The sequence below is a fragment of the Varroa destructor genome, unplaced genomic scaffold (assembly GCF_002443255.2).
Source record: "Varroa destructor unplaced genomic scaffold, Vdes_3.0 BEIS01000003.1, whole genome shotgun sequence".
Lineage (NCBI taxonomy): Eukaryota > Metazoa > Arthropoda > Arachnida > Mesostigmata > Varroidae > Varroa > Varroa destructor.
Genome location: NW_019211456.1, coordinates 28,606,517 through 28,622,903, shown reverse-complemented (window position 1 = coordinate 28,622,903; position 16,387 = coordinate 28,606,517). Strand labels below are relative to the sequence as shown.

At 41.0% G+C, this 16,387-nt stretch overlaps 1 protein-coding gene across 1 annotated transcript; it reads left to right on the top strand.

The window, feature by feature from the left end:
- The first annotated feature begins 2,023 nt into the window (after window positions 1–2,023).
- LOC111248189 (uncharacterized) lies at window positions 2,024–7,467 on the top strand. Its single transcript, XM_022800077.2, has 3 exons — window positions 2,024–2,121; window positions 4,916–5,094; window positions 6,086–7,467. Exon 3 carries the CDS (start codon window positions 6,342–6,344, stop codon window positions 7,023–7,025), a length of 684 nt encoding a protein of 227 aa, XP_022655812.1. The 5' UTR covers window positions 2,024–2,121; window positions 4,916–5,094; window positions 6,086–6,341; the 3' UTR covers window positions 7,026–7,467.
- Window positions 7,468–16,387: the final 8,920 nt, after the last annotated feature.

The following is a 16,387-nucleotide window of genomic DNA, read 5'->3' as shown; positions in this document are numbered from 1 at the left end:
GCTTAAGACGTATTTACATTTGTAAATCGTTTATACATAATTTATTATATTGGCAAAAGATCAAGGTTTGTGGCAGTATAAGTATGTAGTATCGAGAGGCACATAGGACGTGGGCTACACTTACGAGAAATGTAGCCGCTCTAGCCGACGATATTAGGATTTATGGTGCATCGATCTAACGAGAAGACTCTGTCAGGTTATATAAGGCGGGATATTCAAATTCGGACAAAGCTGAATGGGCTGTTTATTGTAGCGGTATACGCTGGCCCACTATTCTTGGTACGAAACAAAAAAAGCTATTTCTAGTTAAACTAAAGTACCGTAGCGGAAAATGGTGCGTCATTTCTGAAATTTGAGGGAAGATAAGCTATTATGCAATCTTAACGCGCTAGATAAGTTCCTACAGCAATTAAAAACTTAATTTTTGTGCCTCAAATAAACAATTTACATTTTTATTACATTATATTAAAGTTCTTTCCTTAGGTTGGAAGATCGTTAGGCTTTTTTTGAAATGTTCAAGGATAGAGTCAATACGGCAGTGCTCGTGTATGTGCGATAGTAAAACGGTAGTACGTATTAATGAAACCCTGCGGTCTATACTGACAAAGATGTAGAATAACTGTTGAGTATAGCTCGGAAGATCGCCATACAGTATACTATTTACCTGAATAATAAAAACAGTCAAGCATAACGCAATTTTGGGATTCAAACCGAATCCCAGATAAAAATGTATTCTACTTTTGTGTTTGACCCTAATTCACAATCGTTGAAAACTGATTTTGCAATGAAAGCCACTGGAAAATTTGTGACCTTACATTAATTTAGACCTATTAGACCTCTATACCACTCTACAAAACCAATCTATAAAAATTTCATTCAGATTTATAAAAGGTTTAAATCAGTACCGCAAATTTGCGTTATCTATGTTAGAAAGCGGCTTTCATGGTCAAATCAGCTTAATTTTTCATAGAATTCATATTTTTTTTACATAACTTTGAAGTACTATTATTTTTTTCTGATGTGGTGTCTGTGGTATCAAAAGCAGACTAGAGATCATGCTTGAACTTAGCAAGATTCGCTGAGCCTTTTCTGCGGAATTAGTTAAATTTACTTATTAATTATAAATAGTCGAATCGATCTGACAAGCACGATATTCATTCAGTGCAACGTCATAAGAGACATAATGAACATCACATATTTAGAATGCTAAAGGTGTCTGTCTTCATTTAGCCATGACCAGCCTTTGTCAAGCGACTTCGAGGTACATAAGCTGTCATAGATACCTTCGTAACCTTGCGGTTACGAGCCCGGCAGAGATTAGCTTGCAGGCGCGGTTTCCGTGATTAGAGCCTGTTTTCTCGCAAATTTGGGTATGCATTTATTGTTTTTTCTTAATTATCTACTTAAATTATGTAGTGTAACTTTTTTGTTCTAAGAAGGTGAGCTGTAACCTTGAATATTTTTACGATAGTATTACAGCGGGGTCTATATAGATCATACCATAAATATTGAGCAGCCTCTACCGGTCAGTGAGAATTATTTGAACTTTCTATTTTAACACCATAAGTATGTTCTATCTTTAGCTTAAGTCTTCGTTTTAGCGTCAAATTCATACAGCACTTAACAAAAACAGCCAAACGTTCACTAAACGCTTTCTTTCATACACAAGAGCCCCATGGTTTACAATCTAACCTAAACTATTTATGCGTACTAGCTCTATATGTAACAGGGAGCATTATTTATCTTTCTGCTAAGCAAAGGTTTCGCGCGTCTAATAAGGTATTACGGTATTTTGAACAGTTCGAGCCGGGCGACAAAACATAATCTGTGATGTATTTTCTGTTCTTAGTGGCTCACTAAATTTAATAGTTTTGAACAGGGATTAGCAAAAGCGCATTGTCCAGCGCGAATCGTTGTCCATAGTGGCGCTTTCCCTAATTGGGCTTGCACCACACGCAGCGAGAGAGGGGCAAACAGGGATATTTAAGACCAGGGACGTTGCCGCCCCGCATCATCTAATCTACTGAACGTGGTTGAGCAAACACACAGTGATACTGCAGTGTGACTGACGCAGATAAGGGCCGCGCATAGTTTGCTAGCTGACTAACTTGAACATTAAAGGTAACGCCAGCGGGCAAAAATGTCGCTCAACGTACGAGCGTCGCTTGTGTTGATCATGTTGGCCATCGGTGCGGTGCAATATGCTGAAAGCAGGAAGCTATTGAAGTTGGCTGCTGCCGCTGCGATCATACGTGGCGGACCGATAATTCCGATTCCAATTCGTTACCCTGTGCATGTGCCTCATCCGAAAATTGTCAAAGTGCCGGTAAAGGTCCCTGAACACCATCACAGTCATTCGGTCCACAAGGTGGTTGTACCGGTTCATACCCATTCTGTTTCGGAGAAACACGTACCTGTACACTCACACGCGCACTTAGAGAAGGCCGTTGCCTTGCCAGTAGGTCACGGGCACGGTCATGAGAGCTTCGGTGACTACGGCGGGCACGGTTTGGAGTTAGGAGGTTTTGACGGTGGACATGGACATAACGAGATCGGGCATATCGCTGATACCAGCTTCGGAGGGCACAGCTGGTAGAATGTATGGTCATCAAAACACACATATTGGGATTACCGCCAACAAATGTGGCAACCATAGTGAGCAGTCATATAATACACACATAAAGCACAATCGCATGTTCCTTTGAAATTTTTCAAAACCGATCTTTTCGCTACGCGCACCTATATCCGCTCCTTCTTCTTCGTATCCCCTTCGACTTTCTATCGCAGTTTTCATCAGGTGCTCCTACCTAGACCTGCTGTAAATACTGTTCGGAATGGCACTTGACCTGCGTGAGCCGCGCCTTTTTCTGTTGTCGACAGAGGTCAAAGCCTCTTTAAATGTATGTATTACAATTAAGATTAAGTAACGTTCATCCGAATCAGTCAACGTATGAATGTCACGCTTATGTCCTACATACCGTGTAAATATGTATGTGTACGTAAGAATTTTGTATTTATGTGTTTTTCTCGAGTTTTAATAATAAACATGTCGAGTCAAATTAAATACCAAGACTGTCCGTCTGTGTTGTCTTTGCGAAAGTCCGTGCAAGTGTTTCGTTTACACACACATATATATATGTAACTGTGTTATTCTTATGTTCCACGATTTGTTATTATACTAACGCTGCCACCACGTCCAACCTGCTTACTATATTTAGCAAGTATTATTCCTTTTTTGGCCCGCTTATATATATATATATATATATATATATATGCAATATGTAACTATACTAATGCATATTAAGGTGTTTAATCACATAAAATTTAGGTAAAAATGATCCTCCCGCAATTTTTCTCAATGTTTTGACAACAAATAGCAGGAACGTGCTTTTGTTTTATTTCACTTTATTTCAGCATGTTATTCTTCCATTTTGCCCCATTTACATGAACACATAAACATTACTGATCATTGTAATTGCTCTAAATTTGTGTCGTTTACCAATTTACGCATTCTACCATTGAGCGTAGAATGTGGAAATATAACATCAGTCATTGTTCGATAAATGAACGCTTCTAACATCTGGACTAATAATAGAACGGGAGCGTAAATTTTCGATAATCCCTTAAATACTGCAAGCAAAATATAAAGCAAACTTAATAGAGAAACAACAAATATGACGCATTCAAGCGATGTTCCGCTCATAAAATTACGGTGGAAAAAGGCTGTGACCGAGGTATTAGGTCGCATAGGGTTTCCTCATGTAGTTTTTGTCAGTTCTAGTTTTACTATTGTGTCATGTGTGGCGTAGCGTCCAAGGGTGGATTGTGGGTGGTGCAAAGATATTTCAACAGTAAGCTATGTACAGGCAACGTTTCTAAAAATTATTCAACTCTAAATAAACTTCCAAAAAATTGCGTTTAAACCAAAAGAGATATTTTAGTAATTTTTTCTATGTCTATGAAGTCCCACCATGACGGTCATGCTTATTCAAGATAGCCACCGTGAGACGCAACTCGAGACACAAATTACTACCTAGTCATTTTTGCTCAAATTCCTCTTTTTGATCTACAAAGCATTTTTTTTTAACAGGAATTGTCCCTCAAGTGATATTTATAGGTCTCGCTCAAATACAGTGCCTACAAGGAATTCCAGCGCAATTAAGGTTTATAAGGGTAAAGAGGCGTTTAAGACCTAAAAACGCTAACCGTTTAAGCTTATTTCGTCGAGCCATAATAATAATAATAATACTCCTTTTTAAAACGGTCATTAATTTCTATACAAAAGATCCAGACGTATCAAAAATAGCCTTTTGAACGGTTTCAGTAATTCTGAAACCCTTCAAATTTGGACCCGTTAAACGAAAGTCGTCGAATTTGTTTGCTGGGAAGCTTCCTCGAATCCTTTCTTCTTCAATTGGAATTCAGTATCGTCGATATTCTTCTCTGATCTATGCCTTCTAAGTAGTGATTTGTAAAATTTCGTATTATCTATTAATGTCGTTACTATTCAATCAATACCTCAATGCAGATACAATTGAAGCTAACGTGAAGTAGCGCGAATAGCGAGGTGGACCAAATGCTAGATCACGCTTAGGATTAGCAACCTAGTTCCGTGAGTACGACCCATCATCATTCGTTAACGATACGAAAACACTTACGTTACAGTATTTAAAGCGTCTAATGAGAACTTTAAAAATGGCGTCACATATTTGTGATATGATACGACTGGGATTTTCGATAAAACATCTTTTCGAAATAATTAGTAAAACTCTCATCCGGTCATATTCACTTTCCCGCATGTAGCCTATACGATTCTTGCCGCATCCGTTTCCCAAAGGCCGCTTTTATAATCTGCTACGGAAAGCTATCCTGGAGCTAACTCAATCAATTATAAATAGAGTCTTCTCATTTATAGATCGTTTTCACCCTAGAGATCCACTACTGATAAATTGGCTCGACAGGCCTGGACCCTTTTAACTGTAACTTAATCTGTACTGAAGTCCTGTGAAACGAGGTTCATCGATGTTGTCCGCTACCGTTCCCGAACGCCGTTCGACTCTGATGAGTTTGACACTTCACACAACAAAGAATGATGTAAGCTTTGCTGGAGTTTCACTGTTTTTATAATGATATTTTTAAATTAAGTTTTTAAAAATGGCTTTCTAAAAAGTTTTTGACACAGACCTACACATTTAAACCTCAAATTGCCCTACTGGCAGTTATTGCATTCACCGTAGATGTATAAAATTTCAATTCAACCTATCATTTACCACAGCCCCGATGAATCAGAGGTCTGGACCACCTGTTCAATGATATGTTTGTATTATTTAACCAGAGTAATACACGTGTCTGATCGTACTCAATGTAGCAAGAGATTACGTCGATAGCAGTATAGGAGGGCAGTTGTTTTGTGTGGCCTGAAAGGACAGTGCCTGCCTGTCAGAACTTTTATATTAGCTGCTTAAGATATGCATGTTTAGGCATTCATCTAAGCTTTGCTTGGAAAAATGAACCATAATCATTCAAGCTGGTCACCATTTAGACTCTAATTTTACTAATCTTGCGCTATGTCCGTCTCTTGTCGTCCTATGAAAGTATAGAAACATATTATGTATTTTTGTAGTGCATTCTTAGCGGACCAAGCTGCTATCATTATTTTTTAAGGCAAAGGCCGCATACGAATGTGATTCCTTGATGTCCTTTTCTATACTATGTACAATAGCATGCGTGACCCAGCAAAGAGAATGTATCTTACGTGACTCTTTCCCACACCGTATCTTACATAATTAATGTTTTCATTCTACTTTACGCTCCTGACCAATTCTGATAAAATCATCCTGCACATCAGCTATCTTGAAAATAGTAAATCATTCTGAATAACCCATAATTTGGGGTTAGCTTCACTTACAACGATTATATTTACAATTGCTGTTTGGTGTAGCTACGTTTATATAAACAAAAGATTAATCTCACTAAATAACGATTGGAGGTGTTACAAATTAAGGTCACCACCACGCAGTCCTTTCCCTTTAATAAGGCCTATTTTTGCTTTGTTTTTTCCATTTGACGTGGTATTAAATTCCAGCGGCGCGATGCCGACACACGACACAAATAGTGGGGAGAGAGACGGGCTTATAAAAATGATTTGGCAAACAAGCGGTACGACTGCTGCGGAGGGCGCCTAGATAGCAAACCTTATATATCTGACATCGACCAAGACGAAATCGTTCTGGGGTGCGTGCAGTGTAATGATTATTTGACGACGGCGGTAGTATATCCGTAGATCGTCACCGCAGCTGACTTGAACGAGCACAGAGAGGACCCTGTGAGAAACAGAGAGGATGAAGCGTTCCATAGAAATGAAACTGCTTTTCATAGGAGTCCTAGCAGCTATCGGCTGGGTACAGGTGGCCGAAGGTGGAAAACTGTTGAAGCTTGCAGCGGCCGCCGCGATTATCCGAGGAGGACCAACAATTCCGATACCGATACGCTACCCGGTACATGTACCTCATCCCAAAGTCGTGAAGGTGCCTGTACACCATCCAGTGCCAGTAAAAGTCCCTGTACACCATCACACCCATTCGGTGAAAAAGATCCCAATTCCGGTGCATAGCCATAGCCATTCTGAAAAGCACGTTCCTGTTCCCGTCCCTGTGCATTCCCATAGCCATTCGTATTCGGAGAAAGCCGTTCACGTGCCGGTTCATCACTACAATCATCACCAGACGCACCACATCCATGAGACCCACCACAACCATCATCATCACAAAGGCGGTTACGAAGGTGAACACGCTGAGATTGGTGATGGAAGCCATGAATGGCACGGCCATGGAGGTCACATCGGACACGCAGCTATTGCTACTGAAGGTGGCCACGGATGGCACGAGCATGGTGGTAGTGAATATGGGGAACATATCGAGCTTGCTCACGGAGGCCACGAAGGACACGCGGTTCAGCTCGAAAACCATAACAGTTTTGGAGGATATGAAAATGGCCATGGAATAAACGACATTGTACATGGCTGATGACAGCAGCAATTCTAACTGCCTCAGACATACTGCAGAAGCTTAGACATATGCATTGATGCATATGTGCTAGTCAGGCGCTAGGTGAAGCAAGTGAGGCTTGCCTACCCATGTTAATTGTTCTCCGAATGCGGCCGGTTATGTCTCTCTGTGTGCGCGTGCAATACAAATCTGACATGAAAAGGTGTCAATACTGTTCAAGTCCATGCTTTTAAGTGTAAATACTTGTGTTTTTTATGCAGTCTGTGACTGTGATGTGGTTATATAGATACAAGTGAAAATATATTGCTTTTTTTGTTAACGTTGCTACTGTAGAGGATTACCACTTGCCACGAGTGACTTATAGTTAATGCGATATAACCTCGTGTTGTGTATCTCGTTCAGGTTTCCACAAAGTCCACTGTGTAAATAAATAAATGGTTTATGGACGCCGAAAATGCAATTTCTGGTCCTTATGAAATATTAGTAGTCCTCAGTACTTTTTTGTTTACTTCAATGAAGGGGCTTCGTTGGATAGACGAATGCAATCGTTAAGCATAATGGCCACTGTGAAAACGACGAGTGACGTATGATATAGAGACGACCAACGATCAATGTGTTATTTAATTTTTTTATATGTTATTGTGAAGTTTAGCATTTTTTTTTTTCAAAAATACAAGGAAGATAGATACAAATTCTAACATATGTAGGAACTCAGTTAGGCTCTCCCTCCGGGCCAGCATGGGCTCATGCTTTTTGATAATACCATACAAATTTTGGATTCTGTTTCGTGTTAGCTTTCGCATAGCACTTACAGAGCAGAAATTTTATCCCCTATTGTGTACGAGTTGTTGATAGTAAGCCGAGCACCTCTGTTCAAGCAATTCATCCCCGGACCTAATTTAGTTGTATTTATCCTGAAAAAGCATCACTTAAACTAAAAGAAAATAACCAATCTTTGTTGATCACCATCCCGTGTAAAGATTAGGTGTGGGAAACACATATAGCACCTAGGCTCAACTTTTAGGGCAGAAAAATTAAGGCTTCGTACGAGCAGAAGGCAGGTTTGCGCGTTTTACGCCGCTGTTTGTCATGGGCCAAATCGGGCTAACTCTAATCAATTCTATACAGGGTATTCTAGCGAAGGGTACGCGACACAGATTTCTACCAGTTTCAAGGACCCTCACTTGAAGACCAGCCAGAACGGAGCAAACATAGGTCACGATCGTTGAGCGCTGTATTTTGTCAATCGTTGTCAGCTACAGATAATTGTCCTGCTAAAAGTCCGAGTAGAAAGCTAAAGAGTCCCAATACTTCTATCAGCATAAATACGGCATTCCATTTAAATGACGATGTGTTTTCCTAGCAAAACGTAGGGTAGCCAATAATCCCTGGAAAACGCCTGGAAATAATTTTTTTTAGCATATTTTTAAGGTGATGAAATTCGCTGATTCCACATTTTTATATCTATTGCAGTACACGCACGCCATTGTTATAAATATGCAAGTAAACGCATAGACGGCAAATAGGCTACGATGTGTAGTAGGCCAAAAATATAATTTTATTATGGCCATTCGCTCGTCATACACACAAATGCCATTATACTGCCACAATTGTAGAGACAGCTATAAGGCCATGTGAGGCGACAACGACACGTAAGAACAATAACGTCACTAACTTGTAACTAGCTGCGTCCGCCCATCCCATCAAGGAAGGTATCTTAATTCGCGAGTAATTCGCCGCGTTACCATCACAATAGGGGCAGGCCACCTGTTTTAGTGAATGCCCCAAGATAAATAAACACTGAGGGCAGTTTAATTTTGATACAAACTGACAACAAGGGCGGTACTAATATAGTGCAGAGGTAGAGCATGCTGCCGCAAAAGCACAAAAGAATATCGCGATCATAGGAAAGCCAGACACTTCAACGAGCTGGTAGGAATGAGTGACTCGGTGAACACCCGTGTGCAAGCCCCGAGAAGAGCAAGGTTGAAGTCGCCGTTCCACACAGGCGGTCGCCAGCAAAATGCGATGCTTCGTTAACAATTGCTTCACCTCTGCCGTCTTCGTAGCCGCGATCTATAGTTGGGTCGAATCAGCCCACGGGAAAAGCTGCTGAAAGCGGCGGCGACCGCACGCGCCGTCGTTTTGGCCAGAGAGTCGATGATGCCAATACCCATACACTACGCCGTGTACGTGCCACATCGTCAAAGTGCCTCTGCACTCAGTGTAGCCCACCGCTGTAGCTCTTCGGAGAAGTGGCTGGCTGTACTAAACTCCGACAAAGAGCATTACGATGCTGATCGTGTATGGCACTAACGTTGTGCGGATTCATTGTGTTACTAGTACAATAGTCGTAATCCACAGTCATTGTTATAGAATAGGATAAATTACCTACATTTTGATAGAAAGTAGAATTCATCGTTTACCGCAACTACGGCAGAGGCAGGAATAATGGTTTACATTTTTAGTCGAAGATTTCGTCGTCCCACGATGACCTCACCTGAGTATCCGAAGCGTTAGTACTCATTTGCACACACGTCTCGTCTATGCGCTATATCGATTAATCCGCATTTCAAATACAAATAGTTACCGGCATTGTCAACACATTTAAGAATCATTATACTTCGTCATATATATTGCCTAACTGCATACCTCTATATTTTACAGTATATTATATATAGTTTTATTTGACAAAAGCATAAATAAATTGATACGCAGCTTTTTGATTGTTTGTCTAATAGAGCTAACTTTTTGTGATCATTGATATTTCTTATGCAATCTATCACCCTCGTACACTTTCTGCACACGTGAGAGGTAATAACCCTATTTGGCTGGCGCGCTTAGATAGATATTGTGTAATATAAAAAATTGGTACTGATTTGCTATTATATTTTCAATATATTTTGTTACACAATCACACCTCTCGTGTTGTGTGCGCCGCTGATTTTGTATATGCCTAAAAGGCAGACGAAAGCTACTGAAAGCCATAGTTCAAAGGTTTGTTTCGGATGCTGCCGTTGACGAACTCGGTTCTCACGTGGGTCAGCTAAATGGGCTCAAGCTGGCGGGTATGGATATGCTCTCAGCATTTAAGGACTGCCTTCAAACGAGTACCTACTATGCATACACAGACCAAACAGAAAACAACGCGCAGCGCACACCCTGATGCAGTGCAAGGCGCTGCAGCCCACTAGAATAACTTTCGAAATCCGAGGTAAAAGTGGCTTTGACGAACACGCTAAGAGGTCTTGTGCGTTACATCTTCAAAACACTGGCGCAGCGATCACAGGCTGGAAAAAGAGCCTTTGACAGAAAAGAACGTACTACTGACAGTCAGACTGACTAAGACTCGCAGACAAGGCGGAAACGCTTCCCTTTCCTCTCGGGACCTAGCTCGTTTCGCGGGGTGGAAAAGCCGGCCTATTGATTCGGGACCGCACGCCAATCCGTAATCTACTAAAAAAAAAAAAGTTCCGAATTGGATTCTATAAGATCATAATTGGAACTATAAGAAACAGATTTAGAATTAGTGCGTGACGGTCTCGGCGGAACCAAATCTAACTGTCGGGGTTAAGCCGATCGCAACTAAATTGTACTACTTTATTACTATTTAAAAAGTTGCGCCTGAAATGCACTTGATTTTATAGATTTATTGAAAGCTGTAGGTTGACAACGAAGTGATAAATTCTCAGAATTGCACACCCTTAGGGCTGTCCAGAGTATCGTGTACAAATTCAGAACTGGTAATGGTAACTCGTAACCATTACTAAGACCTTGCTTACCTAAGAAGATTCACACGCAGCAGAGGCGGTTTTTGTCTTGCGTTCGTGGTTTTATCTAAATGTTGGCGACGACATGCGGGGCTTTTAGCCTCTTTTTTTTTTTGTTGCCCTATCATCGACTGTGGCGTCTTCACGGTCTTTAGCAAGCAACAAAATCGAATTTTCCGGCATAATTTATTTTCTATTGTTTTCGTAATATTAGTTAAAGCATAAATTACAACATAATCTAGGAATATTCCATAGTCCAATTTTATCAGGAAAATTACTGAATCCTTGAACACTATTACATAACGTGTCCTCATTGACTTTCGTACAAATAGATCTCGCACACATCTTTTCGCATAGATTAAACCGAGTTTTTAACTTTCTATCCTACAATAACTACCTTATCGTTACACAGAATAACCGGAGAGCTTTTACATTATTTAACTTAGGCTGAATGCTAAGAATATTGGTAAACAGCAGAATAATTAATGAAATTTTGGCTTACAGCTAAAAAAAAAAATACCATTTCAATTTGAAGATTCTTTTGCTCAGTACTGTTGGCGTGTCTCAAACAAAATGGGGGTGTTAACTTCATTGGCCACAATTAGCATGGCATTACGTGACCTGAAGTTACAATACGTCACACAAGTTCAATCTAACGGCCAAATTTCTCTCTTTGGAAATCAGAAGGTCTTGACACAGCAGCAGTAGCAGCGGTGAAACAGCATACGTTAGGAGGCGCTTATCGAAAGTCAACACCCAGTGCCGCTTATGCGTACACGTAGTCAAGCCGGCATGCGAACATATTTTTCGATAAAAAAGTTGACGAGCAAAAAAGGTGTTCCACACCTTTTTTTTTAGTTAACTTTAAATGTTTACATTCCATGAAAATCAAAAACGATGTTTTCTTTTCCATCTTATGTTTGTTTACAGCCGTTGCCAGAAGCGGTCTTTAATTCAGGTGCAGATTCGCCGCTATAGAAAAAAAAAAAACTATGCCTTTCTATTATGCATATTAAATATGTTTTAAGTAGAAATTAGAAACACTTCGTTTTATAGAGATAGTTCCGTTCATTCACATAGCCGACTAGTTCATTTACTTCTTCGATTAAATATTTAATTCTACATATTCATACATCGAAATGTTGCATCCTAAAGGATCTATACGGCTAAGTTGATCTTATGACGCATCTACTCGAACTGGACGACTGGAAAGCTTACAGAGTACACCGGATATTCCGTTGGCTCAACTTTGCAACATGTCATAACCCGCTGCTCCGAAAGGAACGAGCCACCTGGTTCAGCTTGACGAGAACTTATGTAATTGCCCAAATTCTAGCTGTTCCTTTTGCGGCGGCCTCTGCTGTGTACAATGTATTCATGTTACTTACCACTCTTGCCAGCCCCCAAAACACTTCTCAGATTCGATTGTCGGGATAGCTCTTACCTAAGTCAGCAATTTTTCTATTATTTCTACTAATGTGTCGAAAGACTTACCTTTTAGGCCTTTTTTTTTAAATCTTGAGAGCAGGAAAGAACCGTAGGAAGCTAAGTTCAATGAAGGCGGGAGTCCTGCCAACATACACCGCAGAGCTAAGCTTTTTTTCTGCAAAAAATGCTATACGAATGGTATGGTGTGGCTAGTAATGAAAAATCCACGACGTTTTTATATATAAAATATTTTTTTGTATCAAACGAACTAGCTTACGAATACTTTGAAAACTTTTTAGTGACCAAACGGCTTGGTTTCATGGTTCAAGCGATTCTCCGGCACTCGAAGAAAGCCCGTAAAGAACACGTTGCTTTCCCTGTGGTCGGTGTCACAGGCCTTCCGCACAAGTATCCTCTTTAATGAACTCCTTTAAGCGTGTGAACCACCTGTTCACTTCAACCTCACCCACGGTCTGGCACTTTCATAGGCACTCTACAACATTTATCTACGCGGTAATTTCATTTTAAAAAGCGTTTAAGAAAAATCACCAGATGCTCGCTATTTACCTGATCTCTTCCGAAAGCTGGAGCTTGCGTCAGATTGTTACAAAATTTTATCTGTACATAGCAGAAGCCCTGGTCTTTTTGTCAAAATAAACATGGATCAAAAACGCGATCTTAAGATGGCACAAATATCTCATTACTTTTAAACAGACTAATATTTACATACCTGTAAAGATTATTTGTGTAAAACAACTCAAATGTACACAACCGTTAGATCCGATATCTATGATGAAACTAATAGGTTTTGTAAATTATAATGTTCGTGATAAGGGTAATTACAGTGTTAATGCTATGGGTGCCGATGCAGTCTAGTGGGCGCTTACGGAAAGCTTCGAGGTTCGAGCTTCGAGATAAGCCTCTAGTTACAGTGTGGATACGACGTATATTACATTACTAGTATTATTTCTCGTTTTTGCTCTTGCTATCATTGTGGCGGACGCGATGGCAGTCGAGGTGGCGTTTTACTAGTGAACGCCTTACTAAATTGCCCTGGCAGAGAGGGCGGCGTTCGGCGGGGCCTGCAATAACGGGAATTCAAGGGAGCATCTATGTTTTCATCCTATTTTTTCTTGTTACCGAATTAAACAAATGAATTGCAGAAAAAGAGTAACTGAACAAAGGGCTTGTAATATTCGACCGACTATAAAAGCCAGGCAAAAGATTAACGATGAGTTGCAGTGATGCCAGTTGAATTCTGTCGATTTGGAATATCGGGCGTTACGTTAGCGGCCACCGGCAACAAGGTGATTACTTTAATAATACAGACAGTGGTGCCGGGCGTCTTTTGAACGCAAGTCGTTCATGCGGCCAGCTCATCAAGTGGCTATCTAGCAAAAAGTGCCCAGTGCATCCGAGATGGTTCAATTACATATGGGACTTGTCGCGGCCGCTACATACATCACAGTAGCATGTGTCCTTCATAGAGCGGAAGCTCAGAAACGGCTCAGGTTGGCTGCTGCAGCGGCCATTTTACGAGGGGGGCCGATGATACCTTTACCACTACGTTACCCTGTGCATGTTGCCCGCCCGAAAATCATTGAGATGCCGATACATCATCAAGTACCTATTGAAGTCCCGGTACAGCATTACAGTCATTCGATGAAGAGGGTTTCCATCCCAGTGCACGGCCATAGTCACTCCGAGAAGCATGTAGCGCTATATTCTCGCAGCCACCCGCATTTGCGCTCCGATAAGGATGTTCACGTACCGATTTATCACCACCATGAGAGCCACTCGCATTATCCAACATACCACGAGCAGCAGCACCATCACCAGAACCACGGAGATGATAGCCGTGGATACGAAGGAGACAGCTGCGAAGAAGAACATGGCCGACACGGTCACGCAGGACACGAAGATGGTCATACTGCGGCCGCTAATGAACGCCATGGATGGCGTAGTGAAGCTCACGGTAGTGGACACAGAGGCAATGTGGCAACTGCCGATAAGGGCTATTCCGAGAGTGGCAGCAGCGGAAGCGCTGAGGACCTTGGCTGGCGGATTTTTACCATGGCAGATGGTAAAAATCGCTCGATGTAGAGCAAAGCAACAGTGAAATCAGCCAGTAACGTGCTTTAGTAGTGCTGCCAAAACGTATTGCAGATAGCGTTGCTTTTTCTATGATGTTAATGAGCTATCGGAAGAAGCATCAGATACTGGAATAATTGTTTCAGCATTTAGTTTATGTTACTCAGAGAAAGGCTACGTGTAGTTATCATCTGTCCTCGAAAAGCGCGATTAGCTACAATATGATCGATGGCAATTTTTTTGACTCTGCTGTTCTAAGTATCTTACAACATGAGCTATTCAATTTAAAGAGACGCATAGCTACGACTACTTCATGAACTTAATTAAAGCTCAGCTATAGCGTAAAATGGCATGGTCTTTATAGTTTGCGGTACACTAGAAATATACATTCGACATGTCGGATACACGGTCGAGGATTAATGGCTTACTTATGTAGCACAATGTAGGGTCACTGCGTTGGTCCTTTACAGTCCCTTCTAGTTACGCTACGAATTCGGTTCTGCTCGCAATGAAAACTTCAAAAGTCGAATGGACAGAGAGTATGCTAGCACTATCATAGACTTTGTCTATTCGATTCCTGATTTCATGCTAAACGGTATAGTTCTCCTTTCATGTATGAGGCTTACTAATATAGTCTCCAGAGTAAATGTAATTATTTCGAAGACCATCGACCGCTGAGACAGACGCCATTAGTGTTACAAAACATAAACAAGCATATGCTATAGTCGAATACGACGATCCTCAGATGATCATTTCGGATGATGATTATAGGCAAAACAATTCAGCAAGACAGCGTAATCAAATGTTGCCCTACGAACGTCTAGAATCCAACCTTGCTTATGGAGGTGGTCATTTCCAGCCGGTACCAGGTATATTAGTCGGTCGTAGTTTATTTCATTGATCGTATCATCATGTAATAACGTGTGAATTTCAGTGCTGAAGTGAACTAAGTATGTACACGCGTTATATTTGTAAGTAAAACGTTTAGTTACGAGTAGAAGACGCCGTTGTTTTGCAGCTTGTGGTGGTAATAAGATGAGGTTATTATATGCTCGTATTACTATCGTTCGTTGTTAATTGCATCCGGTGAGTCCGTTGTTTGAGTGCGCAGAAACCTGTAAACTTAGTAGTAAGCTGAGTGAGTCCGCTTGTCGCTGACGGTGGCAGCTGCTTTGTAATTATAGCGCTTTCATTTCTAGGAAAGGCACATCTGGGTAGTTCTGCACGTAGTTTCACTAGTCTGAAACTGCTCGCTTTGTCTGAAGCTGTTGCGATAAAGTCGTTAAGATCATTGAACATTCATTTCGTTAATATTGCAAGACTAGTTACGCTAGAAGGTATAAGCATACATGGAGCTTATCGCCCTAAAACTTACTGAAGTCAAACTAATTCGTTCAGGAACGCGTAGGTGAACGCGGTGTGCCAATCAGGCTACTTGATGAGTTACCAACGCAGAACAAGTACACCCTTTCGTGATGGTAGTAGGTCCCTACCGTACAGTAACGGCAGTCGGTTGAACCCTCCTTAACACCTCTAGTGCTTCCTTTTAGGCAATTAGTAACTGGTATATAAGTTGTCCGTTGACAGTACTATGTCATTTAAGTTAGCAACACGTCCTAGGTAGGATCAGTGGCTTGTCTACATCATGGGGTATCCATGGAGCGAAATTCTTGGATATAAACAAAAAGGCCGTTCGATCGATTTCTATTGGTGTTGATGATCACCGCTTTACCTACTCGAGACCACTAGTGAGTAATAAGGAACTAGTACCTGATGTATTCACTTAGACTATGAATGTTTTATTGTCTCAGTTTAAATCGGCAAATAAGGGGTGTTCCCAGTTCCATCCAGCAAAGTCCAAAGAACGAGTGGAGATGAAGACCGAAGTCTGTCTACGCGAATCGTTGGGCTTACGTTCAATTCCTAAAATTGACATGGTCGTCTTCTTCCATTTCATCTCGCTAAGACGCGTACCCGCGAATTTTTACTACAACGTACGTTGAGTGACGTCAGTTGTTTTCTATTCACAGTTGTGCTTATTTGAACATGGTTTTATAGATAGAAGCTTTGTCGCTCAGTGTTTCTAAGCGC

Excerpts from the sequence above, each read along its gene's own strand:
- LOC111248189 (XM_022800077.2), top strand. The coding sequence starts at position 6,342 with ATGAAGCGTTCCATAGAAATGAAACTGCTTTTCATAGGAGTCCTAGCA.